The 26,809-nt window shown below is 45.5% G+C and overlaps 1 protein-coding gene across 1 annotated transcript in view; it reads right to left on the reverse strand.

Moving 5' to 3' along the window:
* Positions 1–26,809, reverse strand: part of LOC134355274 (collagen alpha-1(XXIV) chain-like) — a 530,134-nt gene that overhangs the window by 348,391 nt on the left and 154,934 nt on the right. The window contains exons 3-4 of the mRNA XM_063065074.1: positions 20,607–21,940; positions 4,254–4,307 (exon numbers count right to left, since the gene is read on the reverse strand). Coding sequence (XP_062921144.1) covers positions 4,254–4,307; positions 20,607–21,940 — 1,388 coding nt within the window. The remainder of the gene's footprint in view (positions 1–4,253; positions 4,308–20,606; positions 21,941–26,809) is intronic.

The raw sequence follows: 26,809 nt of genomic DNA on the forward strand, positions 1-26,809 counted from the left end.
GAAAATTTGCTCTGGACAAGACCTGCTGTGAGTGCAATGAAGTTTCAAGACACCAATGAGCTCTCTTCTGATAAGAGCCAGTAACATCATGAGGAATCTCACCCACCCTGCTCATGGACTATTTGTCCCAATCCCATCAGGGAGGACACTGTGTAGCATCCACACCAGGACCAGCAGACTCAAAAGCAGTTACTTTCCTCAAATAGTAAGACTGATCAACACCTCTGCCCGCTAACCCACTCCTCCACACCCCCAACCACTAATACTTTATCATTTCCTGTCAGAGTCACCTTATGGAGGAGAAGATGGCAGTGCAACACAGCACACAGCGGCCACTCCGATGAATGATATCTGTAATCTGTCAAGTAGGGTGCCGTGGACAATCCTGATTTGATGGAGAGAGATGTGAGAGCACGGAGGAACATCTGGAGAAACTTCTGAAATGCCTGCTTCGCTGCTGTTGCTACTGTGTGATCCAGAATCTCCGGAGGGGAAGGCCCCGAGTCCTCGGCTTTGCTTGTTGCTCGGCGGCCAGGACGAGGTCGAAGCGCTTGGCAGAGGATGGTGCTTGGGAGGCTGTATCGGAGGGGCCAGTCGGAGGCTCAAAGTTTTCGGACGGACTCAGAGTCGGCTGTAGTCGGGTGCTTCCAATGCATTGTAGGTTGTCGGCGCCTGGAGGTTTATGGCAGGGAGAGTTTCTCCCTTTTGCTGCCTGCTATCGGGACTATCGGGAGTCGACCGGAACTTTGAGACTTTTTTTACCGTGCCCATGGTCTGCTTTTCATCAAATTATGGTATTGTTTTGCACTGCTGTAACTATATGTTATAATTACGTGGTCTTGTCAGTGTTGGTCTTTGGTTTGTCCTGTTTTTTGTGATATCACTCTGGAGGAACATTGTATTATTTCTTAATGCAATTATTTCTAAAGGACAATAAACGAGGACTGAGTGTCCTCATAATCTAATCTAATCTAATGTACAGACACTCCTGTGACTAGGATCACTTTATGGACATTCAATCAATCTATGTTTAAAGATTTATATAAGTATATTTGTGTTTTTTTTAAATTATTGTGTCCTTTAACTTACTGTGTTTTTTTGTCCTGCATGAGATCTGGAGTAACAATTATTTTGTTCTCCTTTACACTTGTGTATTGGAAATGACATTAAACAATCCTGAATTTTGAATATAGCCACACAAGTGAATGTCACAGATGACTCACTGATGAAAGCTAACATTGTACGACATCAGAGGCCAGTGGGTTGTACGCGAACACTTCACAAACTAACTCCTGTTGGCTGGAAGGAAAAAAATAATCACATGCTTTCTGTAAGGTGTCCCAGTCCCTTGTTGAGCACAGCCTCAGTGAACTCTGAGCTCTCAGGGTACATTGGAAAGTCAACCCCACTGTGACCTTTCAATATGTTAAACGTTTTGAAAAGTACATTTGCTCTTTTGCTCTTAAAACAATCAGAATCATTGTCCTCCTGACATTTAAGGCTAACTTTGCGTTCTCGGATAAAGACTCGGTTTTGAACCGCAGCGTCTTAACCCTTTGACTGCTTGTCATGTTTTGCAGGTCGGAATGCGAATCCGCTGCAGCTGACTATACAAGGAAAAGGGAAGGGATCGTAGCTCCTGGTTTCTCCGTCGCACTCAGTTCTCCTCCCGGTCTCAGAGCCTGTGGATTACAGTCAGTGGCCACTTTATTATGTAGCTGCTACTGGAGTGGCCACTGCGTGTATATTTGTGGTCTTCTACTACTGTCGCCCAGCCACTTCAAGGTTTGACATGTTGTGCATTCAGAGACGCTCTTCTGCACACCACTGTTGTGATGCGAGGTTATTTGAGTTACTGTCAATTTGAACCAGTCTAGCCATTCTCCTCTGAACTCTCTCAATAACAAGGCACTTTCACCCACAGAACTCCTGCTCACTGGATGGTTTTGTTTTTCGCACCATTCTCTGTAAACTCTAGAGACTGTTGTGCGTGAAAATCCCAGGAGATCAGCAGTTTCTGAGATACTCAAACCACTCTGGCTGGCTCCAACAATCATTCCACAGTAGCGCACACAAAATGCTGGAGGAACTCAGCAGGCCGGGCAGTATCTATGGTAAAGAGTAAGCAGTCGACCTTTCAGGCTGAGACCTTTCTTCAAAACTGGAAAGGAAGGGAAGAAGTCAGTGTGAGGATGTCTCATCCTGACATGTCTGCCCACGGCCTCCTCTATTGCCAGGATGAGGCCACACTCATGTTGGAGGAGCACCATCTTATATTCCATCTGGGTAGCCTCCAGCCCGATGGCATGAACATCGATTTCTCAAACTTCAGGTAATTGCCCGCCTCCTCTCCTTCACCATTGCCCATTCTTGTTTCCCTCTCTCACCTTGTCTCCTTACCTGTCCATCACCTCTTTCTAGTGCTCCTCCCCTTCCCTTTCTTCCATGGTCTTCTATCCTCTCCTATCAGATTCCCTCTCCTCCAGCACTGTATCTCTTTCACCGATCAACTTCCCAGCTCTATACTTCAGCCCTTTCCCGTCTCCTGGTTTCACCTATCACCTACTACCTTGTACTTCTTCCTCCCCTCTTACTCCACCTTCCTACTCTGACTCGTCCCCCTTCTTTCCAGTCCTGAAGAAGGGTCTCGGCCCGAAACGTCAACCGTTTCCCTCTTCCATAAATGCTGCCTGGTCTGCCGAGTTCCTCCAGCATTTTATGTGTTTTGCTTTGGATTTCCAGTACCTGCAGATTTTCTTGTATTTGTTAATCAATCCATGGTCGAATTCACTTAGGTCTGAACAACAAATGGACCTCAAGAAAGCAACAGCCATCATCAAAGACCTCCAGTAATTGTGCCATGCCATCTTCTCACAGCTACCATCAGGCAGGAGGTACAGAAGCCTGAAGTTTCACAACAGCAAATTCAAGAAGCTACTTCCCTTCAACCATTCAGTTCTTGAACCACCATCACAACCCTAATCGCCACAGTCTAGCAACACTGATCAACCTTGATCACTTTGCACTAAAATGGATTTTTAAAAAAAATTCTAATCGTGTTTTCTTGTAAAAATTGTAAATAATTCCAGTTTAATTTATATTTTTCTAGAGAATGCTGCTTTCTGATGCTCTGTCCTTGTGATGCTGCTGCAGTTAAGTTTTACATTGCACCTGTGCAGATGACAATAAGCCAGTGAATCAGCTTATTGGCATATGTGTCTTCTTTTGAACGTAGTTTATTTGTCAGTCTTTATTTATAGATAGTTTTTCATAAATTCTACTGTATTTCTTTATTTTCTTGCGAATACCTGCAAGAAAATGAATCTCAGGGCAGTATATGGTGTATGTACTTTAATAATACGGTAAATTGAGTCTAATAATGACTGACGTGTTTCACACGGGCCAGGAATTCCATTGCATCCTGGTGTTGAAGACAGTGAACTCATTTGGATGTGAATTTCCATGGTACAGCCGACTCTCCAGGAGTAAATTTGTGGCCAGCTAGAGGCATTGAACAAAAATACGAAACGCACGCCAGGCATTGAATGTTTGGTTCCAGAGACACGTGTATCTCGCAGGGAGAAAACTGGCTGCCGGCCCTCGACCTACATTCTCATGGTAAGGGAGTGAACCTGAGCAGACAGACAGATGAGTTGTCAAGCAACATTTGGATCTTGTACATCAGTAAACTGATTGGGAAGCTACAGAAATGTCCTCCACTGATGAAGCCAGCGTCCCAGAAGAAGCAGCGATGGACACTTCAACAGAAGAGGTGATTCACAGCCTACTGCCCACAACATCAACTAGCCAGGAAGGCACAGAGGGAGAAGCAACCCACCCAGCGGTCCACGAGGGTGAGTAGCTAACTGTGCGCTACCAAGCGCAATAGATATTGTATCATTTTCCTTAAATTACCTCACTCATTCCCTTCCTCATCTACAGGGGGAGGGATCCGTATCTGATCGATTGCGAGAATGTGGCATGTATTTAATCGATCGTGTGCTGATCCATATAGACAACATCCACCGCTTTGCCCTTGTCAACTTTCCTGGTAACCTCCCAGGTGCAGGAAACACTCCCTTTTCGGGGTGGGCTCTCGAAAGTGCATGTTCTTTACCTCGGCGTGTTCAGTTCACAGTTCCCCCACTGTTAGGCTACCCAGTGTGTACTGTTACTGACAGGAATCAGTAAAAACATTCAATCATACCACTCCAATTGTCGTCCTTACCCTGTGGAAACGTAACAGTACTCACCCGTGGTCCTCGCCTCCCTGGTGGTCCCGGCGCACCAGGCGTTCCTGGAGGACCCTTCCGAAACAAAAGAGCAGTCAGTTAGGACTCTCCTCAAGTACTCGATACAACATTACACCAGCAGTGGGAATACATTCAATTTTACAGGAGACTTCCGGCCGGTATTCCCCCCATCTTCCCACCCCTCACCAACATCCCCATCAACAGCTCCTGCTTTGTACTGATCAACCATAGACGATAAGATCATAAGACATAGGAGCAGAATTAATTCATTCGGCCCACCGAGTCTGCTCGCCCATTCCATCATGGCTGATTTATGATCCCTCTCATCCCCATTCTCCCGCCTTCTCCTCATAATCTTTGATGCCCTGACTAATCAAGAACCTATCAATCTCCGCTTTAAGTATACCCAATGACTTAGTCTTCACAGCTGCCTATGGCAATGAATTCCACAGATTCACCACCCTCTGGCTAAAGAAATTCCTCCTCATCTTTGTTCTAAAGGGTCTGAGGCTGTGCCCTCTAGTCCTAGACTCACCTACTATAGGAAACATCCTCTCCACATCCACTCGACCAGGCCTTTCAATATTCAACAGGTTTCAATAAGATCCCCCCTTGTTCTTCTAAACTACAGTGAGTACAGGCCCAAAGCCATCAAACACTCTTTATACATTAACCCTTAAATTTCTGGAATAATTTTTGTGAACCTCCCCTAAATCATCTCCAACCCTTATGGTCTAGAGGAAGGATTTTGATCCAAAATATTGTCTGTCCGTGTCCCTCTAAGAACCACTGAGTTCCTCCTGGCTTCTTGTCCTTTGTACCATCTCTTTCTCATAGATTCATAGAGACATACTACAGGGAAACAGGCCCTTCAGCCCATTGTACTCATGCCGACCAAGGTGCCCATATCAGCCAGACCCATTTGGCAATATCGCTCTAAACCTTCCTATCCATGTACCAGTCCAAGTGTCCTTTACGTGTTCTTACTGCACCCGCCTCATTTTCAATCATCATCACCATCACGTGGCCGATCGTGGTCTTTGACCACGATTGTCATTGGCAAGTTTTTCAACAGAAGTGCTTTGCCATTGTCTTCTTCTGGCCAGTGTCTTTACAAGATGGGTGACCCTAACCATTATCAATACTCTTCAGAGATTGTCTGCCTGGCGTCAGTGGTTGCATAACCAGGACCTGTGATATGTGCCGACTGATCATATGACCATCGCCACCTGCTCCCATGACCCTTCATGTGACCCTGATCTGGTGGCTAAGCAGGTGCTATGCCTTGCCCATGGGTGACCTGCAGGCTAGCGGAGGGAAGGAGCATTTTACATCTCCACTCCACCACCCACTCACTTACTATATAAGACATTTCTGAGCCATACTTGAAGTATTGTGTACAGTTTTGATTGCCCTGTTATAGGAAAAATGTTATTAAACTAGAAAGAGTGCAGAAAAGATTTCCCAGGATGAGTTACATGAGCTTTGGGAACAGCTTCTTTCCAACTGTGATAAGACTGCTGAACGGATCCTGACCCAGATCTGGGCCGTACCCTCCAAATATCTGGACCTGCCTCTCGGTTTTTTTGCACTACCTTACTTTCCATTTTCTATTTTCTATTTATGATTTATAATTTAAATTTTTAATATTTACTATCGATTTGTACTCCAGGGAGCTGTGATGATTGTACATTCTAGTATCAATTGTTTGGCGACAATAAAGTATAAAGTATAAAGTACAAGGAGACATTGTGCAGAATAGGAATTTATTCTTCCCTGGATCATAGGAAATTGAGGGATGACCTGACAAAGGTATGCAGAGGGGCACACAGACAGGGAGAAAGCACAGTCTTTTTCCCAGGGAGGGAGTGTGCTTAAAACAGGAAGGCATAGGTTTAAGATCAGAGATGAGAGTTTTAAAAGGGACGCCAGGGGCAACTTCTCCATGCATGTGTGGCTCAGTTAGCGCAATGATTTACAGTGCCAGAGATCACTGATCGGGTTTCAATTCACACCACTGTCTGTCAGGAGTTCGTACGTTCTGCCCATGACTGAGTGCTCAGGTTTCCTCCCACATTCCAAAGACTTACGGGTTAGGGTTACCAGGTTGTGGACATGCTATGTTGGCATTGAAGGTGTGGCAGCACCTGCCTGTCTCCAGCGCAATCCTCGGACGGTATTGGCCACAGACACAAACATCACGTTTCACCGTTTCGATGCACATGTGATAAATAAAGCAAGTCTTTCTTTATCTTCAAAGGGCAGTGTGTATTTGGAATGAGCTGCCAGAAATAGTGGTTGAGATGGGCACCTTAGCAACACTTCAAAGCCACCCAAATAGGTAGATGGGTAGGAGAGGTTCCGAGGGCTGTCGGCCAAATGTGGGCAGATAGGACTAGCTGACTGGGCAACACAGATGGCACGGATGAGCTAGGCATAACTCAGGGCATCACACTTTACAAGGACTAGGATGTCATTAAACCAGGGAGGGTGCAAAAGAGATTTAGGAGGATGCTATGGGCCTGCACCTCCAAGAGCACCACAGCCTTGTCGCAGTTTGGAATCTTGCGTGCCTCAGTGACCCGGAGAGCTATGCTGACTGGAGTCAGGGCTTTATCCTTCGGCTCTTGGTAGGGTCACCCATGCCAAACAGGGCAAATGGTGGAGGCCAGACTAAGAGTGGTCCACAAATCCTCCAGATTCGGGGGTTCAGTTCAGGGCTAACAACCCCGAGTGGTCAAACAAAACTGTTACAGAAAGAGCAATGTTACGGAATCTACATCTGTGTGTGACAGTATTCCTGAGTCTCCACCCGGGACCTGCATGGCTGCCAGGGACAGACAGGGATGGAGGACCGTCATTGCTGCAGCGAAACGAGCAGCGAGTAAGTAAGGACGGGACTGGAGGGCTCGGGTTGTAGGGAGGGGCTGGGCAGAAACATCTCTGAGGATCTACCCTGGGCCCAGCACATTGCTGCAATTACAAGGAAGGCACGCCAGCATCTGACCGGCTGCATCACTGTCTGGTATGGATGCCCCAAAGCACAGGATCAGGAAAAACTGCAGAAAGTTGCAAACTCAGCCAGCTCCTTCATGGCCACTAGCCTCCCCAGCATCGGGGACAACTTCAAAGGGTGTTGCCTCAAGAAGGCAGCAGCCATCATGAAGGACTCCCACATCCCAGGACATGCCCTCGTCTCATTGCTACCATCAGGGAGGAGGTCCGGGAGAAGACACGCACTCAGTGATTCCACAGATTCTTCCCCTTTGCCGTCCGACTTCTGAATGCACATCGAACCCATAAACACTACCTTGCTTCTTTTCTGCTCTCTCCTCGTGTTACTTATTCATTTTTTATATTTCTTATTGTAACTTTTTGTCATTTTTGATGAATTAAATCGTACTGCTGCTGCAAAACAAATTTCACAACCTACATCAGCAATAACAAACCTGATTTTGACCTTTTGCCTCTGGAGGGTAGGAGGCTAAGACATGACCTCAGAGATTTATAAGATCATGGGGAACATAGATAAGGGTTTCAGACTTCTTCTGAGAGATGGGGAGCCTGAAATTAGAGGGCATAGTTTCAAAGTGAAAGGGGAGGGATTTAAAAATGATTTGAGAGGAAACATTTTAACATCTCTGAGGATCTATCCTGGGCCAAACATACAGATGCAATCACGAAGAAGGCGAGCCAGAGGCTACACTTCATTCGGACCCATAAACACTATCTCACAGTTTTTGCTTTTTCTTTGCACTACTTCTTTATATATATATTTCTTCAAGTAGTTTGTAGTATATTTTATGGACTGCCACAAAACAACAAATTTCAGGACATGTGTTAGTGATAATAAACCTGATTCTGATTCACACAGAAAGTGGTGGATTTATGGAACGAGGAGCCAAAGGGTAGGCACAATTAGAGCATTTAAAATTCATTTGGAAATACTCACCGATAGGAAAGGTTCAGGGGTATATGAGGGTTCGGAGGTTTATGAATAGGAGGGTTACTGAGGTATACGAAGGTTCGGAGGTTCATGGATAGGAGCGTTTCAGAGGTATATGGAGGTTCAGAGGTTCAGAGGTACACAGACAGGAAAAGTTCACAGATATATGGACCAAACACAGGAGCTGCTTAAAAAGAAAAATTGTTTGACATGGACGAGATGAGCTGAAGGCCTGCTTATGTGCACGAATGATCTATGGTGCACATAACAACCCTCTGACTATTGGTAGTGCAGACTTACCAAAAAGAAACTTGGATTATGAGGGTTAGATTACAAGGGGAGATTGTGCAGATTCATTGTATAAATCACTGGCGAAGCCTAATTTGGAGTATTGTGTGCAGTTTTGGTCACCTACCTACAGGAAAGAAATTCAATAAAAAATAAATTATAAAAAAAAAAGAAAAAAGAAAGAGAACGCAGAAAGTTTACAAGGAGGTTGCTGGCAAACATGCAGTCTCTCATGAATAAAATCGATGATCTCAGACCTAGGGTGCTGAATCAGAGGGACATCAGGACCGCGTGTGTCCTTTGTTTCACGGAATCTTGGTTAACCCCTTCTGTACCAGATGCAGTGAACCAGATCGACAGGTTTACTATACACCACCAGGATAGACCTATAGAGTCTCTCAAAACCAGAAATGGAGGAGTATGCCTCATGACCAACTCTTCTTGGTGCACAAATATATCAGTACTGTCCCAATTCTGCTCACCAGACCTGGAATATCTAGCAGTTAAATGCCATCCCTTTTACCTACCACGGGAGTTCTCCGGGGTCATTTTGGTAGCAGTATACATTCCATCTCAGGCCAATGTCAAGCAGGCTTTAGATGATCTGAGCAATGGGATCAACATGAATGAAACAGTGCACCCTAACAGCTTCACCATTGTTTTGGGAGATTTTAACCAGGCCAGTTTGAAAAAATCACAAAGCAACTACCATCAACAGATCATGTGCAAAACCAGAGGAAACAACACACTGGACCATTGCTACACCACCATCAAGAATGTCTACCGTGCTATTCCACACCCTCACTTCGGGAAGTCTGATCACCTGGCTGTACTTCTACTCCCTGAGTATAGGCAGAGACTGAAGACTGCAGCACCAGTGAGGACCAAGAAGATATGGACAAGGGAAGCAGAGGAGTGCCTACAGGACTGCTTTGAATTGGTGGACTGGACTGTATTCAGGGATTCATCTTTGAACCTGGATGAGTATACTGCAGTTGTGACCAACTTCATTAAAACCTGGGTGGATGAGTGTGTGCTTACAAGGACTTACTGCACAAAACCAAACCAAAAGCCGTGGATGAACCAGGAGGTACATCATCTGCTGAAGGCTGGATCTGTGGCATTCAAGTCTGGTGACCCAGGTTTGTACCAGAAAACCAAGTATAATTTGCAGAGGGCTACTTCAGGGGTGAAGAGACAATTTCGAACGAGGTTGGAGGTGACATCGGATGCACGACAACTCTGGCAGGGTTTGCAAGACATTACTTCCTACAAAAAGCAAAACCCAGTAGCATAAATGGCAGCAATGCTTCTCTATCAGATGAACTCAACGCCTTCTACGCCCGCTTTGAAAGAGAGGATACAACTACAGCTGTGAAGATCCCTGCTGCACCTGATGACCCTGTGGCCTCTGTCTCAGAGGTCGATGTTAGACTGTCTTTAAAGAGAATGAACCCTCGCAAGGCAGTAGGTCCCCAAGGAGTAGCTGGTAAGGCTCTGAAAACCTGTGCCAACCAACTCGCAAGGATATTTTCAACTTCTCACTGTTATGGGTGGAAGTTCCCACGTACTTCAAAAAGGCAACAATTATACCAGTGCCTAAGAAGAATAATGTGATCTGTCTTAATGACTATCACCTGGTAGCACTCACACTGACAGTGATGAAATGCTTTGAGAGGTTGGTCATGACTAGACTGAACTCCTGCCTCAGCAAGGACCTGGACCCATTGAAATTTGCCTATCAGCATAATAGGTCAACGGCAGATGCAATCTCAATGGCTCTCCACATGGCTTTAGACCACGTGGACAACACAAACACCTATGTCAGGATGCTGTTCATCGACTATAGCTCAGCATTTAATACCATCATTCCCACAATCCTGATTGAGAAGTTGCAGAACCTGGGCCTCTGTACCTCCCTCTGCAATTGGATCCTCGACTTCCTAACCGGACGACCACGATCTGTGCAGATTGGTGATAACATATCCTCCTCACTGACAATCAACACTGGCGCACCTCAGGGGTGTGTGCTTAGCCTACTGCTCTACTCCCTCTATACCCATGACTGTGTGGCTAGGCATAGCTCAAATACCATCTATAAATTTGCTGATGATACAACCATTGTTGGTAGAATCTCAGGTGGTGACGAGAGGGTGCACAGGAGTGAGATATGCCAACTAGTGGAGTGGTGCTGCAGCAACAACCTGGCACTCAATGTCAGTAAGAAGAAAGAGCTGATTGTGGGCTTCAGGAAGGGTAAGAAGAAGAAACACATACCAAAACTCATAGAGGGATCAGAAGTGGAGAGAGTGAGCAGCTTCAAGTTCCTGGGTGTCAAGAAGTTGAGAAGCAGGACCTCAAAGGTAGTAATCTCCGGATTACTGCCTGTGCCATGTGACAGTGAGTATAGGAATAGAGTGAGGTGGAGGATAAATGTGTAGCTGAGGGATTGGAGTGGGGGCAGGGATTCAGATTTCTGGATCATTGGGACCTCTTTTGGGGCAGGAGTAACCTGTACAAAAAGGACAGGTTGCACTTGAATCCCAGGGGGCCAATGTCCTGGCGGGGAGGTTTGCTAAGGCTATTGGGGAGAATTTAAACTAGAATAGCTGGGGGGTGGGAACCGAATTGAAGTGACGGAGGAAAGGGAGGTTGGCTCACAAATACAGAAAGCTTGGAGAGATTGCGAAGGGGAGGATGGGCAGGTGATAGAGAAGGGACGTGCTCAGACCGTTGGTTTGAGATGTGTATTTTAATGTGAGGAGTATTATGAACAAAGCGGATGAGCTTAGAGCGTAGATCAATACTTGGAGCTATGATGTTCTGGCCATTACAGAGACTAGGATAGTGCAGGGGCAGGAGTGGCTACTTAGACTGCCAGACTTTAGATGTTTCAGAAAGGACAGGGAGGGAGGCAAGAGAGGTGGGGGCATGGCACTGTTGATCAGAGATAGTGTCACGGCTGCAGAAAAGGAGGAAGTCATGGAGGGGTTGTCTATGGAGTCTCTGTGGGTGGAAGTTAGGAATAGGGAGGGGTCAATAACTCTACTGGGTGTTTTTTTATAGACTTCCCAATAGTAACAGGAACATTGAGGAACAGATAGGGAGACAGATTCTGCAAAGGTGTAATAATAACAGGGTTGTTGTGGTGGGAGATTTTAATTTTCCAAATATTGATTAGCACCTCCCTAGAATGAGGGGTTTAGATGGGGTGGAGTTTGTTAGGTGTGTTCAGGAAGGTTTCTTGACACAATATGTAGGTAAGCCTTCAAGAGGAGAGGCTGTACTTGATCTGGTATTGGGAAATGAACATGGTCAGGTGTCAGATCTCTCAGTGGGAGAGCATTTTGGAGATAGTGATCACAATTCCATCTCCTTTACCATAGCATTGGAGAGGGATAGGAACAGACAGGTTAGGGTAACATTTAATTGGAGTAAGGGGAAATATGATGCTATCAGGCAGAAACTTGGAAGCATAAATTGGAAACAGATGTTCTCAGGAAGAAATGTGGCAAACGTTCAGTTGAAATTTGCATGGGATTCTGCATAGGTATGTTCCAATGAGACAGGGAAAGGATGGTAAGGTACAGGAACCATGGTGTACAAAGGTTGTTGTAAATCTAGTCAAGAAGAGCTTATGAAAGGTTCAAAAAACTAGGTAATGATAGAGATCTAGAAGATTATAAGGTTAGCAGGAAGGAGCTTAAGAATAAAATTAGGAGAGCCAGAAGGGGCCATGAGAAGGCCTTGGCAGACAGGATTAATGAAAACCCAAGGCATTCTACAAGTATGTGAAGAGTAAGAGGATCAGACGTGAGAGAATAGGACCAATCAAGTGTGACAGTGGAAAAGTGTGTATGGAACCGGAGGAAATAGCGGAGGTACTTAATGAATACTTGGCTTCAGTATTCACTATGGAAAAGGATCTTGGCAATTATAGAATTGATTTGCAGTGGACCGAAAAGCTTCAGCATGTAGATATTATGGAAGAGGATGTTCTGGAGCTTTTGGAAAGCATCAAGTTGGATAAGACACCGGGACCGGACAGGATATACCCCGGGCTACTGTGGAAAGCAAGGGAGGAGACTGCTGAGCCTCTGGTGATGATCTTTCCATCATCAATGGGGATGGGAGAGGTTCCGGAGGACTGGAGGGTTGCAGATGTTGCTCCCTTATTCAAGAAAGGGAGTAGAGATAGCCCAGGAAATTATAGACCAGTGAGTCTTACCTCAGTGGTTGGTAAGTTGATGGAGAAGATCCTGAGAGGCCGGATTTATGAACATTTGAAGAGGTATGATATGAATAGGAATAGTCAGCATGGCTTTGTCATGGGCAGGTCATGCCTTACGAGCCTGATTTAATTTTTTGAGGATGTGACTAAACACATTGATGAAGGTAGAGCATAAGATGTAGTGTATATGGATTTCAGCAAGGCATTTGATAAGGTATCCCATACAAGACTTATTGAGAAAGTAAGGAGGCATGGGATCCAAGGGGACACTGCTTTGTGGATCCAGAACTGGCTTGCCCACAGAAGACAAAGAGTGGTTGTAGACAGGTCATATTCTGCATGGAGGTTGGTGACAAGTGGTGTGCCTCAGGGATCTGTTCTGGAACCGCTACTCTTTCGCGATTTTTACAAATGAGCCGGATGAGGAAGTGAAGGGATGGGTTAGTAAATTTGCTGATGACACGAAGCTTGGGGATGTTGTGGATAGTGTGGAGGGCTGTCAGAGGTTACAGTGGGACACTGACAGGATGCAAAACTGGGCTGAGAAGTGGCAGATGGAGTTCAACCCAGATAAGTGTGAGGTGGTTCATTTTGGTAGGTCAAATATGATGGCAGAATATAGTTTTAATGGTAAGACTCTTGGCAGTGTGCAGGATCAAAGGGATCTTGGGGTCTGAGTCCATAGGATACTCAAATCAGCTGCGCAGGTTGACTCTGTGGTTAAGAAGGCATACAGGGCATTGGCCTTCATCAACCATGGAATTGAATTTAGGAGCCGAGAGATAATGTTGCAGCTATATAGAACCCCGGTCAGACCCCACTTGGAGTACTGTGCTCAGTTCTGTTCACCTCACTGCAGGAAGGATGTGGAAACCATAGAAAGGGTGCAGAGGAGATTTATAAGGATGTTGCCTGGATTGGGGAGCATGCCTTATGAAAACAGGTTGAGTGAACTCGGCCTTTTCTCCTTGGAGCGACGGAGGATGAGAGGTGACCTGATGGAGGAGTACAAGATGATGAGAGGCATTGATCGTGTGGATAGTCAGAGGCTTTTTCCCAGGGCTGAAATGGCTAGCATGAGAGGACACAGTTTTAAGGTGCTTGGAAGCTGGTACAGAAGAGATGTCAGGGGTAAGTTTTTTACTCAGAGAGTGGTGAGTGCGTGGAATGGGCTGTCGGCGGCAGTGGTGGAAGCAGGAACAACAGGGTCTTTTAACAGGTTCCCGGATAGGTACATGGAGCTTAGAAAAATAGAGGGCTATGGGTAAAGCCTAGGTAGTTCTAAGGTAGGGACATGTTTGGCACAGCTTTGTGGGCCGAAGGGCCTGTATTGTGCTGTAGGTTTTCTCTGTTTCTATGAGAATGGCCAGACTGGCTCAAACTGACAGGAAGGTGACGGTAACTCAAATAACCATGAGTTACAACAGTGGAGTGCTGAAGAACATGTCGGCATGTAAAACATGTTGAGTTTTGAAATGGACGGGCTACAGCAGCAGAAGAGCATAGCAGCTTCCACTTCTGTACTTAATAAAGTGACCACTGAATATATGTTTGTTCTATGTTCTATCTCTTCCCCCTCTTCAACTCTACATTTCTGCTTTAAGACATTTCTTTAAACTTATCTCAAACTTTTACCTGTTCACAGCCACACACATCCTTAGTTGTTCCTCAGGACATTTTAGAAAGGGCAGCCAGAGACTTTTTCCTCAGGGTGGAAATGGCTAATACGAGGGGGCATAATTTAAAGTGACTAAAGGAAAGTATAGGGGGGATGACTGAGATAAGTTTTTTTTACACTGAGATCGGTGGGTGCATGAAACAGATCACCAGAGGTGGTGGTAGAGGCAGATTCATTAGGGACATTTACAAGGTTCTTAGGTAGGCACGTGGATGATAGAAAAATAGAGGGCTACGTAGGAGGGAAGAATTAAATTGATCTTAGAGTAGGTTGAAACTCAGCACAACATTGTGGGTCAAAGGACTTGTACTGTGCCATAATATTCTGTGTTCTATAAATGTGTGAAGCGTTGTCCTTTGGGAGATCAAATGTAAAGGGTCAGTATGCTCTTATTGACGAGAACCTTTGCACCCGGGAGGCAACATATCATCCGGGAATCTAGCTGTCACCCACAAAACCTCCTGTTCGTTCCCCTAATTAATGAATCCCCTGTCACCACAGTGTGCCTCTTCTTTCCCTTTCCTGTCTGAATCACAGAGGCAGTCTCAGTGCCAGAGACCTGATTACTGTGACTTTCCTGTTAGATCATCCCCCCTAACAGTATTCATGGTGATATACCTGTCGTTGAGGGAGATGGCCACAGGGGTACTCTGCACTGACTCCTTAACCCCTTTCCTCTTCCTGACTGTCCGGCACCATGGGTACAACTACCTCTCTCTTTGTCCTATCAGCCTCCCACATGATCCGGAGCTCATCCAGTTCCAGCTCCAACTCCTTAACATGGTTTGTTAGAAGCTGCAGTTGGATGCATTTCTCACAGTTGTAGTTGTCTGGGACACAGAAGGTCTCCTTGCCTTCCCACAAGAGCATTGCACTATCCGCCTGGCATCTCTATCTAACTGATCAGATATGAAGAAGAGAAGGGAAAAAAACTTGAGCTTTGCTTTCTCTGAGTAGAGCCTCTCTTCACGGAAGCCTTAATTTGCAGGTTGACTCTGTCGTGAGGAAGGCAAATGCAATGTTGACATTCATTCCAAGTGGACCAGAATAGCAAGGTTGTAATGTTGAGAGTTCATAAATCACTGCTGAGGCCTCACTTGGAGTATTGTGAACAGTTTCGTGAAGGACATTCTCAGACATCCCACCTCTCCCGGAAGTTCCGGGAGTCTCTCGCATATTAATAGTGGCTCCCTGATGCCCGCAAATTATATACAATGTCCCAGAAATTGATTTTTTTTTGAGAGCGAGCGTGAGAGAATGCGCAAGAAAGAGCGAGAGAACGAGCACAAGAGCAAGAAAGCAAGCGCGAGTGAGAACGACCGCGAGAGAGCGAGCGTGAGTGAGTGACCACGAACGAAAGAGCGAGAGAGTTCCAAAAAAAGTCAGAGTAGCAGAGTGTTCCAAAAAAAGAAAATATAAAACGTACATCACCCCAGACTACACTAAAGTGTACCCCTGCCTAATAGGGGTCAAAATAATGACAGTGTTGCTCACTGCACTGTTTGCAACAGTGACTTTTCTATTGCCCATGGTGGGTTAAGACTGTAAAAGACATGTTGAGGTGAGTTTAACAGGTGTCATTCATTCATTAGCATAGCTAACGTTATTTAAACTAGCTGGCTAGCTGCTAAGGAGCTACTCTATTGCAGACATCCCACCTCTCCCAGAAGTCTCCCACAAATTGATGGTGCTACCTCCCTGAAATGAGTTTTTGCAGGGTGGGATGTCTGCATTCTGAAACTGGAAACAGTTCAAAGGAGGTTCACAAAAATGATTCCAGGATTGAATGGCTTGTCATATAAAGAGCGTTTGATGGCTCTGGATCTGTATTCACTGGAATTTAGAAGAATGAGTGGTGATCTCATTGAAACCTATCGAATGGTGAAAGGTGTTGATAGAGTGGATGTGGAGAGGATGTTTCCTATGGGGAAGAGTCTAAGACCAAAGGACACAGCTTCAGAATAGAGGGATATCCTTTTAGAATGGAGATGAGGAGGAATTTCTTTAGCTAGAGAGTGGTGAATCTGTGGCTATTTAGGGAAGAGGTTAATAGGGTAAAGGGTGAAGACAGGAGATTGGGGCTGAGAGGAAAAATGAATCAGCCATGATAAATGGTGGGGCAGAATTGATGGGCCAAATGGCCTATTTCTGTTCCTATAGCAGATGGACTTATGATCTTATCTTGGCCTTTCAATATTTGATCGTTTTCAATAAGATAGCACATCATTTTTGTGAACTCCAGCAAGTACAGGCCCAAACCATCAGATTCGCCTCATACATTAACCCTTTCATTCCTGGACTCATTCTTGTGAGCCACCTCTGGAGCCACTCCAATGTCTCTAGTGGGCAGTGGGTAGAGCCGGTGCCTCATAGTTCCAGAGAATCAAGTTCACTCCTGCCTGCGTGGAGTTTACATGTTGTCCCTGTAACCATCTATGTCCTCCCGGGTGCTCCTGATTTCCTCCCACATTCCAAAGGTGTGTGGGCCAGTGGGTTAGTTGTCCACTGTAAATTATCCCTACAGTGGGGGTGAGGGGTGGAATCTGAGGGGAGTTGTTATTAATGTGGAGAGAAAGAAATGGGATCAGTGTAGGATTGCGGCCAATGGGTGGTTGATGTTCAGCAGAGACCTGTTGGGCTGAAGGGTCTGTTTTCCTACTCTAACCTCTGTGACAAATAGGGCAGTAATGAGTCTCTTAAATGCCCCTCATGTGCCTGCCTCTACAACCACCCCTGGCAGAGCTTCCACGCACCCACAACTCTCTGTGTTGAACTATCTCTGACTTTTGCCCAATCACCTTAAAATTATGCCCTCCTCGCCTTGTATTAGTCATTTCTGCCCTGGGTAAAAGTTTCTTGTCTGTCCTATCGATCTATTCCTCTTACCATCTTGTATTTCTCAATCAAGTCAGCTCCCACAATGAGCTATTGACAGCTACGTGAACTGAGTGGTTTCCTCTTTGACACAATGATCTCTAAGATCCTACAGTTATCAACCTCTGCCAAGCTACATTTAACGTGGCTGCCTCCACAGGAGGAGTCTCTGTAATTATAAAAGACCATAAAACATAGGAGCAGAATTAGGCCATTTGGTCCAACAAGTCTTCTGCACCATTCCATCATGGCTGATTTATTATCCCTCTCAACCTCATTCTCCTGCCTTCTCCCCGTAACCTTTGACACCCTGGCTAATCAAAAACCTATCAGCTCCCGCTTTAAATACACTCAATGACTTGGCCTCCACAGCCATCTGTGGCAGTGAATTCCACAGATTCACCACCCTCTGGAGACTGTGAGTTGATAACATACTGTTAGTTAAGGCAGTTGAACCGTAGCGAGCAATTCATCAAAAAAATGACCAGAAGTCTTCGTAGATGTACAAAACCAACACGATATTGTATACTCGCAATCATTTGGCCGTTTCTATTAAGATCAGCCCAAGTGTCAGAGTATCTTTGAACATTTGTTCCAGTATGGAGTTTGTTGGTTTAAGCATCGATTTCTCTCCTGTGAAACAATCTACAACATAGAACAGTAAAGCACAGGACAGGCCTTGCATCCAGGTGCCTATCTTAGAGTGTCTTAAGCACCAGTAATGTACCTGCCTCTACCATCACCCTGGCAATGTGTTCCCCTCACCCACCGCTCTCTGTGTAAGAGACCTACGTTTGGCATCTGCCCATACACACAAGAGAGTCTGCAAATCAGTGCAGAAGGAGCTCAGCAGGTCAGACATCATCTGTGGAAAAAGTTAACTATTGACGTTTCGGCCGGGACACTTCCTCAGGACTGAGAAGGTAGGGGGAAAATGCCAGAATAAAAAGGTGGGGGAAGGGGAAAGAGGCTAGCTGGAAGGTGATAGGTGAAGCCAGGTGGGTGGGAAAGGTGAAGGGCTGGAGAAGAAAGAGTCTGATAGGAGAGGGGAGTGGACCATAGGAGAAAGGGAAGGAGGAGCAGACCCAGGGGAAGGTGATAGGCAGGCAAGAAGAGGTAAAGGGCTACAGTGGGGAACAGAGGAAGGGGGGGGGGATTTGTTTACTGGAAGGAGAAATCGATATTCATGCTATCAGGAGGGTACCCAGATGGAATATAAGATTCTGCAGATGCTGGAAATCCAGAGCAACACACACAAATTGGTGGAGGAACTCAGCAGGTCAGGCAGCATCTAGGGAGAGGGATATGTACATTGTGTAGGTGGAAGGGTAGCCTGGAGCTTAGAAGAATGGGGGGGGGGTGTTTCATTGAAACCTATCAAATATTAAATGCCTAGACAAAGTGGATATGGAGAGGATGTTTCCAGTAGTGGAGGAGTCTAGGAGCAGAAATGAGAGAGGTACTATATTGTAACATACTGTATATGCACTTCAATGAAAAATGATTTAGAAACATTGAACATTGCAGCACAATACAGGCCCTTCGGCTCAGATGTTGTGCAGACATTTTAACCCACTCCAAGATTAATCTAACCTTTTCCTCCCACATAGCCATAAGACCATAAGATATAGGAGCAGAAGCAGGCCATTTGGCCCATCAAGTCTGCTCTGCCGTTCAATCATGGGCTGATCCAATTCTTCCAGTCACCCCCACTCCCCTGCCTTCTCCCCATACCCTTTGATGTCCTGGTTAATCAAGAACCTATCTAACTCTGCCTTTAATAACACAATAACTTGGCCTCCACAGCCACACGTGGCAACAAATTCCACTGATTTACCACCCTCTGACTAAAGTAATTTCTCCTTATCTCTGTTCTTAATGGACGTCCTTCAATCCTGAAGTCGTGCCCTCTTGTCCTAGAAATAACCTTACCATATCTAATCTGTCAGGCCTCTTAACATTTGAAATGTTTCTATGAGATTCCCCCCCCTCGTTCTCCTGAACTCCAGGGTATTCAGCCCAAGAGCTGCCAGACGTTCCTCATATGGTAACCCTTTCATTCCTGGAATCATTCTTGTGAATTTTCTCTGAACCTTCTCAATGTCAGCATATCCTTTCCAAAATAAGGAGCCTGAAACTGCACACAATCCTCCAAGTGTGGTCTCACAAGTGTCTTATAGAGCCTCAACATCACATCCCTGCTCTTATATTCTATACCTCTAGAAATGAATGCCAACATTGCATTCGCCTTCTTCACCACTGACTCGACCTGGAGGTTAACCTTTAGAGTATCCTGCACAAGGACTCCCAAGTCCCTTTGCATCTCTGCATTGTGAATTCTCTCCCCATCTAAATAATAATCTGCCCATTTATTTCTTCCACCAAAGTGCATGACCATACACTTTCCAACATTGTATTTCATTTGCCACTTCTTTGCCCATTCCTCTAAATTATCTAAGTCTCTCTGCAGGCTCTCTGTTTCCTCAACACGACCCACTCCTCCACCTATCTTTGTATCATCGGCAAATTTAGCCACAAATCTATTAATCCCATAGTCCAAATCATTGACATAAATTGTGAAAAGCAGCAGTCCCAACACCGACCGCTGTGGAACTCCACTGGTAACCGGCAGCCAGCCAGAATAGGATCCCTTTTTTCTTACTCTCTGTTTTCTGCCGACCAGCCAATGCTCCACCCATGCTAGTAACTCCCCTGTAATTCCATGGGCTCTTATCTTGTTAAACAGCCTCGTGCATGGCACCTTGTCAAAGGCCTTCTGAAAATCTAAGTACACCACATCTACTGCATCTCCTTTCTCTACCCTGCTTGTAATTTCCTCAAAATATTGTAGTAGGTTAGTCAGGCAGGATTTCCCTTTATGAAACCATGCTGGCTTTGGCCTATCTTGTCATGTGCCTCCAGGTACACCGTAATCTCATCCCTAACAATCGATTCCAACAAATTCCCAACCACTGACGTAGTTTCCTTTCTGCTGCCTCCCACCCTTCTTAAATAGTGGAGTAACATTTGCAATTTTCCTCAATTTTACATCCACCATGTACTAAGTTTTACTCTGAGGAGGTTTTTCTTTCACCAGAGGGTAGTGAATCTGTGGAATTCATTGTCACAGAGGGCTGCGGAGGCCAAATCGTTGGGTATATTTAATGTGAAGGTAGGTTAGTAAGGGCATGCAAAGTTACATGGAGACGGCAGGAGAATGGGGTTGAAAGGGAAAATAAATTACCATGATTGAATGGTGAAGCAGCCTCGATGGGCAGAATGGCATAATTCTGCTCCTACATCTTATGGTCTTATGGAATCAAACAGAATACTTACAGGAGGTCCTGAGTCCCCCTTGGGCCCTGGCAAGCCTTCGGAATTCAGATAGTCCAGGAACTCTTCATAATCATAGTCGTAGTTTTCAATCTCGATGTCTTCTAAACTGCCAACAGCCGCCAAAGGCAGTGTAGAGAGAACATCGCCATTCCGGAAACTGTCCTGGTCTTGTGAGGATGGCTCCTTGGTCGCCCTGTACAAGGTTGAGTTGATCATCTGGATTTCCCCTGTAGTGGGTGTTGCGTCATCTGCATGCCTCTCTGCCACCTCACCAGCCTCTGGGATTGAGAGGAACAACTCTTCAACATCAGGCAGGATCCTCTCCCCCGTGACTTGGTCTCCAGCACCAGTTCCCTTCCTGCTGAGTGCCAATTTGGATTTACTGCTGAAGGACTCAAAGTTCGAGCTGGTGGTGGCCAGAACAGCGGTGGAGTCAACCTGGGTGTCCAGTGGTAGGCGCAGTCTTGAGATTCCATTGAAATGCAGGGCTGGTGACATGGCAGTGGGCAGTAGACTGGAGAAGGCCAGCGGCGGCAACAAACTGGCTTCTGCTCTTTTTAACGATGTATTCCTGTACCGAACCTCTTGGGTACTCGCCACAGCCGATGTCAGGCATGGAGTTGTCGGTGCTTCTTTCCTTGGCACAGAGGTTGTGAACTGGGAGCTGGAACTGGCCCCTCCAACCAGTGTTGCAGCGATTGTGGGAGCCGGAGATCGGTAGGTATCAGCCTGCCGACACTGCCTCTTTACGTAGTTGCAGTAGTTCACGGAGGCTTGCGCGCTCGGATAAACGTCAAGCTGGCATATGGTGCCTTCAAAAGGCACTGACCTCGGGCTCATCCTTCCCAATGTCAGCTGGCTGTTCCGAGAAAATTCCGGGAGCCTGATGGGTAATTCCTTGCGGACAGATTCAGCACCACAGTCAGAATAAAAGGAAGCGTATTTCCCATTGATTTCAATGGCGAACGTGTGCCACTGTCCATCATGGGCACTATATTCAAAATATACAGATGGCTTCTCAGCAATATACACAACTAATTTCCTGGGTAAAATTTGCACTCCAAATTGGAGTCTGTTTTTATTTTTAATGCTAAAGAGAAAGGCATTATTGACTCTGTGGGAGCGGAGACCCACAATGATAGTGAATTCATCTCCAATGTCCTGGGGCATGACACTAGACGTAGGGGCCTTAATGTGCACAGCTCCTGACAGGATGATGCCCATCCCGCTGGCTGTGACCCCTGGCGGTAACGACACTGGTGCCCATGGTTGTTGAGGTGGTGTCGACAAGGCTTTGATATCTCTGAGGCCAAGATTCTGAAGAATGTCTATACCTAGAGATGAAACAAAAGAAGTGATGTATCAATTCATTTTGTGGGTTTGTAACACAGAACAGGTTGACTGAAGCATTTAAAACTGAGGAACTTCTCGCAGACAGAGGTATTAGTATATTATTGCCATGTGTACCAGATACAGTGAAAAGTTTGTCTTACATACTGTTGAAGATTAGCTTTACTTGTCACAAAACTTTGACAAACTTCCACAGATATGTAGTGGAGAGTATACTGACTGGCTACATCACAGTCTGGTATGGAAACACCAATGCTTTGGACATAAAATTTTATGAAAGGTAGTGGATTTGATCCAGTACATCACGGGTTAAGCCCTCCTCACCAATGAGCACGTCTACATGGAATGCTGTCATCGGAGAGGATCATCCATCATCAGACATCCCCACAACCCAGGCATGCTCTTTTCCTGCTGCTGCCATCAGGTAGTAGGTACAAGAGCTTCAGGACTCGCACCACCGGGGTCAAGAACAGCTACTACCCCCCAACCATCAAACTCTTGAATAAAGTGGATGACTGCACTCACTTGCCCATCCATTGAGATGTTTCCACAAGCAGTGATCTCACTTTAGGACTCTTTGCTTCATTATCTCATGTTCTTGTTATTTATTGTTGTTTATTTATATTTGCATTTGCACAGTTTGTTGTCTTCTGCACTCTGGTTGATCTTTCATTGATCCTGTTATAGCTACAATTCTATAGATTTGCTGAGGATTCCCACAGGAAAATGAATCTCAGACTTGGATATGGTGACAATTATGTACTTTGATAAAGAATTACTTTGAACTTTTGAATACGCATCAAGCATACAGAGAAATGCATCGTTTACGTCGACCACCAGCACAGTCTGAGGATGTGCTAGGGGCAGCCTGTAAATGTTGCAACACTTTCGGCGCCAAAATAGCAGGCTCGCAACTCACTAACATTGGCCTGTACATCTTTGAAATGAGGGAGGAAACAGGAGGACCCGGAGGAAATCCAGACAGACATTGGGAGAACTTGCATACCCCTTACAGACAGCAGCGGGAATCGAACCTCAACCAGTGATCGCTGGCAGCATTAAGCGACTGCACTAATCACTATGCTACTATGCCGCCCCTTCCATCTGTATGAACGCTACTGCTCCTGCAGATCAAATCATTACAGGTAGAATAAGATAAGAATTAATACAGAATAACGTGTAAAAGCAAACAGAAAGGTGCAGAGTAGGTAAGCAATAAAGTTCAAGACCATAACGAGGTAGATTGTGAGGTCAAGAACACTGTTCCTTCTAAGCTGTGCAGGTGCAAGGCCGTGCTGTAACTGAAATGCCCCCATGAACATAGCTTTTGTTGCCGTGCAGCTGGAATGGGACACAGCTAGAAAATGTTTATGAAACATGGAAGATTTTCTTTGTTGTACTGTATTTCATTATACTCTTCAGTTAATAAATAAAATCGAAAGGATGTGAGTTTTCTTTATTCTTTCTAAATATTCATAGTATGATTACAAAAAAAAGCATTTAAGTGCCTTGCTGTTTTCAGATCATGTAACAAGTAACAATTTCCTGCTCAGAGCAATGGTTGGTCTGCGCAGCTGTAAAATATTAGAGAGAACATTGGTCAGGAGTCCATCTTTTCATACAAGAGGTCTGTTCAGTCGTCTGATAACAGTGGATCCTATCCTATAATGGGGGGAGGAGAAGAGAGAATGTCTGGGGTGGGTGGGGTCTTTGATTTTGCTAGCTGCTTTACTGAGGCAGGCAGAAGTGTAGACAGAGTCCATGGAGGGGATGATTTAAAGAGGGAAATGTATGTTTGACAATCAGGGGACCAAGGGTGATGGGAAACTGGCACTGGAGGAGAGATGAGAGCTGGGGTAGACAGGCCATGCTATCCCTGACCAGAGTCTGCTAATATTTACAGCCCACAGAAGTGTCCTTCTTCCCTCTACAGATGACCTGTGGTGATGGGGGATTCGTTGGTTAGAGGAAGAGATAGGATGTTCTGTGGATGAGAACAAGATTCCCAGACAGTTTGTTGCTTCCCAAGTGCCAGGGTTAGGGACACCTCGGATCAAGTCCACAGCATTCTTACGCAGGGGAGTGAGCAGCCACAGGTCGTGATTCACATTGGTACCAGTGGGTGAGCGGGGGGTGGTGACAAGGTCCTACAAAGTGAGCTCAGGGAGTTAGGTGCTATGTTAAAGGGTGGGACCTCCAGGGTTGTGATCTCAGGATTGCTACCCATGCCATGAGGCCAGAAATAGGAAGATCACACAGCTTAATACATGGCTAAGGAGTTGGTACAGGAGGAAGGGATTCAGATTTTTCGAACATTGGGCTCTCTTCTACGGAAGGTGCGACTTGTATAGAAGAGACGGTTTACACCAGAGCTGGAAGAGCGCTAGTGGGAGGTTTGCTCGTGTTTGCTAGATGGGAAGTTAAACTAGAGTTGCAGGGGAATGGGAACCAGAGCACCAGAGCAGATAGTGGAGTGGTTGTGGAGAAAGATGATGTCATGCCTACATGCAAAGTCAGGAATAAAAAGGTTGAGCGTGTTGGACTAGTGGGCCTGCTGTGTTCACCAGCAACTTTGATGTGTGTTACTTGAATTTCAAGCATCTGCAGAATTCCTCGTGTTTACGTGGGACTACTGTCTTGAGGTGCGTATATTTCAATGCAAGTATTGTAGGAAAGGCGGATGAGCTCAGGGTATGAATCAGCACATGGAATTATGATGTAGTAGCCATTAGTGAGACTTGGTCGCAGGAGGGGCAGGACTGGCAGCTCAATGTTCCGTTGCATTAGACATGACAGAGAGGAGGGATTAAAAGAGGAGGGGTGGTGTTATTAGTCAGGGAAAATGTCATGGCAGTACTCACTCAGGACAGACCAGAGAACCTGTCGACTGAGGCTTTATGGATAGAAATGAGGAATAAGAAAGGTATGAACACATTAATGGGATTATATTATGGACCACCCAACAGTCAACAGGATTTAGAGGAGCAAATTTGCAGAGAGATCGCAAACTGTTGCAAGAAATAAGGTTGTGACAGTGGGTGATTTTAACTTTCCACGTATTGATCAGGGCTCCCATACTGTAAAAGATTTAGCTGGGATAGAGTTTATCAAATGTACTCAGGAAAATTTCCTTAATCAGTACATAGGAAGTCTCAACTACAGAGAAAACGATACTAGATCTTCTATTAGGGAACAACGAGACAGGGCAGATGACAGAACTTAGTGTCGGGGAACACTTTGCATCTAGTCATCATAATGCCATTAGTTCAAGATATTTATAGAAAAAGAGAGGTTTGGACCATGGGTTGAGATTCTAAATTAGAGGAAGGCCAATTTTGATGGCAGCAAAAATGATCTGGCAAGTGTGGATTGGGACAGGCTGCTTTCTGACAGAGGTGTTCTTGGAAAGTGGGAGCAACTCACACAAAATGCTGGAGGAACTCAGCTGGCCAGGCAACATCTGTGGAAAAGGAAAAACGGTCAGGATCTTGAGTCCTGATGAATGGTCTCAGACCAAAACATTAACCGCTTACTCTTTTCCATAGGTGCTGCCTGGCCAGTTGAGTTCCTCCAGCATTTTGTGTGCGTTGCTTTGGATTTCCAGCATCTCCAGATCTTCTTCTGTTGGCAAGTGGGAGGCCTTCAAAAATGAAATAGTTTGTATGTTATTGTCAGAATAAAAAACAAGGATAACAGGTTTATGGAACCTTGGTTTTCAAGAGATATTGAAGCACTGGTTGAGAAAAAGATGGAGGTGCAGAGCATGTATAGGCAGATAGGAACAAATGAGATACTTGAAGAGTATAAGAAATGCAAGAGAACACTTAAGAAGGAAATTAGGAGAGTTAAAAGGCATGAGTTTGCTCTAGTAGACAAGTTGCAGAAGAATCCTAAGGGCTTCTACAGACAGATATATTGAGAACATAAGGATAGCAAAGGATAAAATTTGCCCTCTGGAGTGGTAATCTATGCGTGGAGCCAAAAAAGGAGATCTTAAATGGATTTTTGAAAGAAGCCTGTGCCAATTCTATTATAGATAGGGTCAGTGGAAGGTACAGCACCGAAACAGGCCCTTTGGCCCATCAAGTCCATGCTGACAATCAACCACCTATTGACACAAATCCTACACTGATCCCATTTCATTCTCCCCACAACCCCATCAGCTCACCCCAGGTTCCACCCTTCACCAACACACTGGGGACAATTCACAGCGGACGTCTTGCGGACATGGGAGGGAACTGGAGCACCAGGGGACGGAAACCCACGTGGTCACTGGGAGAACGTGAAAACTCCATGCAGACAGTGCCAGAGGTCAGGATCGAACCTGAGTCTCTGGAGACGTGAGGCAGCAGGTATAGATTGAATAGATCTGAAGGACAACTTTCAGTCCATACACACAATGAACTGCCAGGGGTTGTTGAGGCAGGTACAATAACAAATTTAAAAGGCACTTGAACATGATTAGGAAAGGATACGGAGGTTCATTAAGGTTATTATAGCTAGGGGTAAGAAGGGGACAAGCTCCCACTACCTATTAAATGCTCACAATGCTGTACATCTCAAATAGCCTCCGACAACCAAGTCCAGCTCCTGGCCTTCATGTGTAGCTTAGCTACTAAGCCCGACAGAACCATTTTACTGACAGAAGGAGGGGCAAGGGTGGGTTACTGGCCCTTAAAACCAGTCGCTTCGGGCAGATAGAGCTCATCAGCTGTGGTTGGCAGCTCATCTTGGAGAAGGAAAACTCTGATCTCAAACCTCCGCTGCCTTGCGCCTATACCCACTCACGAGGAAGACTTCAGGAGTAAATTCTGAGCAAACATCCAGATCTTGAATCCCTGATGGCATCCGAT

Source organism: Mobula hypostoma, chromosome 12 (genome assembly GCF_963921235.1).
Source record: "Mobula hypostoma chromosome 12, sMobHyp1.1, whole genome shotgun sequence".
Lineage (NCBI taxonomy): Eukaryota > Metazoa > Chordata > Chondrichthyes > Myliobatiformes > Myliobatidae > Mobula > Mobula hypostoma.